This window comes from Solanum stenotomum, chromosome 11 (assembly GCF_019186545.1).
Source record: "Solanum stenotomum isolate F172 chromosome 11, ASM1918654v1, whole genome shotgun sequence".
NCBI classification, from domain to species: domain Eukaryota; kingdom Viridiplantae; phylum Streptophyta; class Magnoliopsida; order Solanales; family Solanaceae; genus Solanum; species Solanum stenotomum.
Window position 1 is genome coordinate 38,153,137 of NC_064292.1, and position 2,421 is coordinate 38,155,557.

A 2,421-nucleotide genomic window follows, 5' to 3' on the forward strand; every position below is an offset into this window, starting at 1 on the left:
CTGAAACATACCAGGGTTGTTTGGTAGAGTGTATTAAAAAAAAATAATGCATGCATTAGCCTTGTGGTACTAGTACCTTGTTTGATATTCTTCTCCAACCTATGTATAACTAATGCTTGCATTCAAGCATTCAATTTCAAGAACGATCGGAATCAAGACCATCAGATTCAAGAATAAGCTCGAAGCCCTTGAATTCAAGTAAAAGTCAAGATCAAGATAAAGTTCAAGTTCATCAAAGATTCAACAACAAGCTTTAAAGCCCTTGAATCCAAGATTAAGTTTAAGACAAATTCAAGAACAAGCTTTAAAGCCCTTCAATCTAAGATCAAGTTTAAGACAAATTCAAGATCAAGCTCAAGAGCTCTTGAATTATATCTGAAAATGTGAATTCATATAATGTTATTATCTGTAAACAAATTCTACTACTAAATTATCCAAGTGACTTATTTGCACAAATTCTTAACTGAAATTGTTCTTTTATGTATGGAATGTTGATCTTTTTGTCCTTGAATAAGAATCTAATGACAACTGCTTATTTAATCTCTTAAGATTAAGTAACTACTTATCCTTAATAATAATATCACCCATTTTTATCCTATTTAGAAAATTTAGTTTTAACCCACTCCGCCCTACACTTTTATATATATGCCTAAACCTGCTCCATTCCTCATATGTGATATTATTATTTCATTATTAGGTATAAGCAAACGCTCTAGATAGTAAACGACAAGGAAAGACAATTTATTAAGAAAGCAATTGCTAAAATATATATAGATATACCTTAGCAGGTGTTTATTTTACAACATAACATAGTATAGTCTAGCTGCAGGCATTATTTGTTACTAGACTTCCTGGAATAAGACATCAAGAGGATTTTCGTTGACAAGAGCCAAACGCCTTTTTCCATTTTGAATAACTACACCCACTTTTGCACAGAAGTTTTCATCATGACAAAATGGACAAATAATAGGGCGAGTAATAGGGCAATACAATAAGTTGTAACCAATTTTTGATGATTTAACAATCTTGAAATAGCTGCTATCTGCTTGCCCTATGGTTCCTCCGGTCTCCAACAACATCGTCCTTAGATATGCATTTATATTACCGACTTTCCAAATTGTATAACTAACACACAATTTCACTGTTGGAATATTGAATTGTATGTTGAGTAGTTGATCCTCACAGATATTTTCTCCAGATAAAGGAATGAATCTAACGGGTGTACCGCTAGGTCCAACATCGGAATTGTAACGGAATACACCATCTGGACATGGGGCATCTGAATTTGGGGACTTTCCTAGGTACACATCACCCCCTAAGGCACCCCAAAAAGTGGAAATAATGCGATAACTCGAATTAGGATTAAGTTCATTACCATTTGTGTCAAGTACTGGAGTACATGGAGTAGTATCAGTGGGTAGGTCAATGGGATTTTGGGAAGTGAAAGTTGATGAAAACACCAAAATGGGAAACAAACACAAACATAAGAAAAATAAGCACTTCATCATATTGATTTTATTTGTGTATTGATTGCTTGTGACTTCTCTAGACTAATGAGGCCTTCTATTTATAGAGTGATAACACACTCATATTCCTTGCCATGTTTTAAACATGTCGTGGTCCGAGTAGCTACTCATTCAATTATTGATAAACTTCCACCTCCAATTCCCGAACTCACTAAAAGTATATATTCTCTCCATGTCAAAATATTTGTTATATTTTTTTAAAGTCAAATTATATGAACTTTTATTAATATTTTAAAATGTCTATAAAAAATTACAAATTATAATATTTTTGTATGTATCTTTTGAATATATAAATTTTTAATTTTAAAATCAAATTTAGTACTTTACAATCTTTTAAACGGAAAGAAATCCCACAATAAGAAAAGAAAGAAATACAAAACTCTTACCTTAACCATGATTTATGAGGTGTATTTTTTAAGCACACTTTGGCCCTTAGATTTGTTTATTTACAAGTGTAATAAGATTAGCACTACACTGGACAAACTGGACACAAATCATGGGAGCCCATCCCTCATATTCCTTGCCATGTTTTAAACATGTAGAGGTCCTTTGAGTGGTTGTTGTTCCGAGTAGCTACTCTTTCAATTATAATAAATCTTTACCAAAACATTATTTATTTTCTTTGTCGCAATTTGTGTTGTGATTCTCGGAGAATTCAAATAAGTATATTTTTTATCGTAAAATTTTTCATATATATCTTAAATTATTAATTATTGTGATTTTTATATGGTGTTCAGATATGTATATTTTATTTTATTTTTTTAAAAAATCATGTCCAAATTAAATTATTTGACTTTCGAAATTTGACTTGTTCCTCATATTGAACCCGATGAAATATGTTTTCTTTTATCAATAAAGTCCATCAAGTCACAAAGTCTACCTACCAAGTCATTAT

General features: G+C 31.3%; 1 protein-coding gene across 1 annotated transcript; it reads right to left on the reverse strand.

Moving 5' to 3' along the window:
- Positions 1-720: 720 nt before the first annotated feature.
- On the reverse strand, positions 721-1,532 carry LOC125844442 (aspartic protease inhibitor 7-like). The gene has a single exon (XM_049523760.1). It carries the CDS (start codon positions 1,506-1,508, stop codon positions 843-845), a length of 666 nt encoding a protein of 221 aa, XP_049379717.1. The 5' UTR covers positions 1,509-1,532; the 3' UTR covers positions 721-842.
- Positions 1,533-2,421: the final 889 nt, after the last annotated feature.

What these genes read in the sequence shown, in the direction of transcription:
- LOC125844442 (XM_049523760.1), bottom strand. Translation starts at nt 1,508, where the DNA reads ATGATGAAGTGCTTATTTTTCTTATGTTTGTGTTTGTTTCCCATTTTG.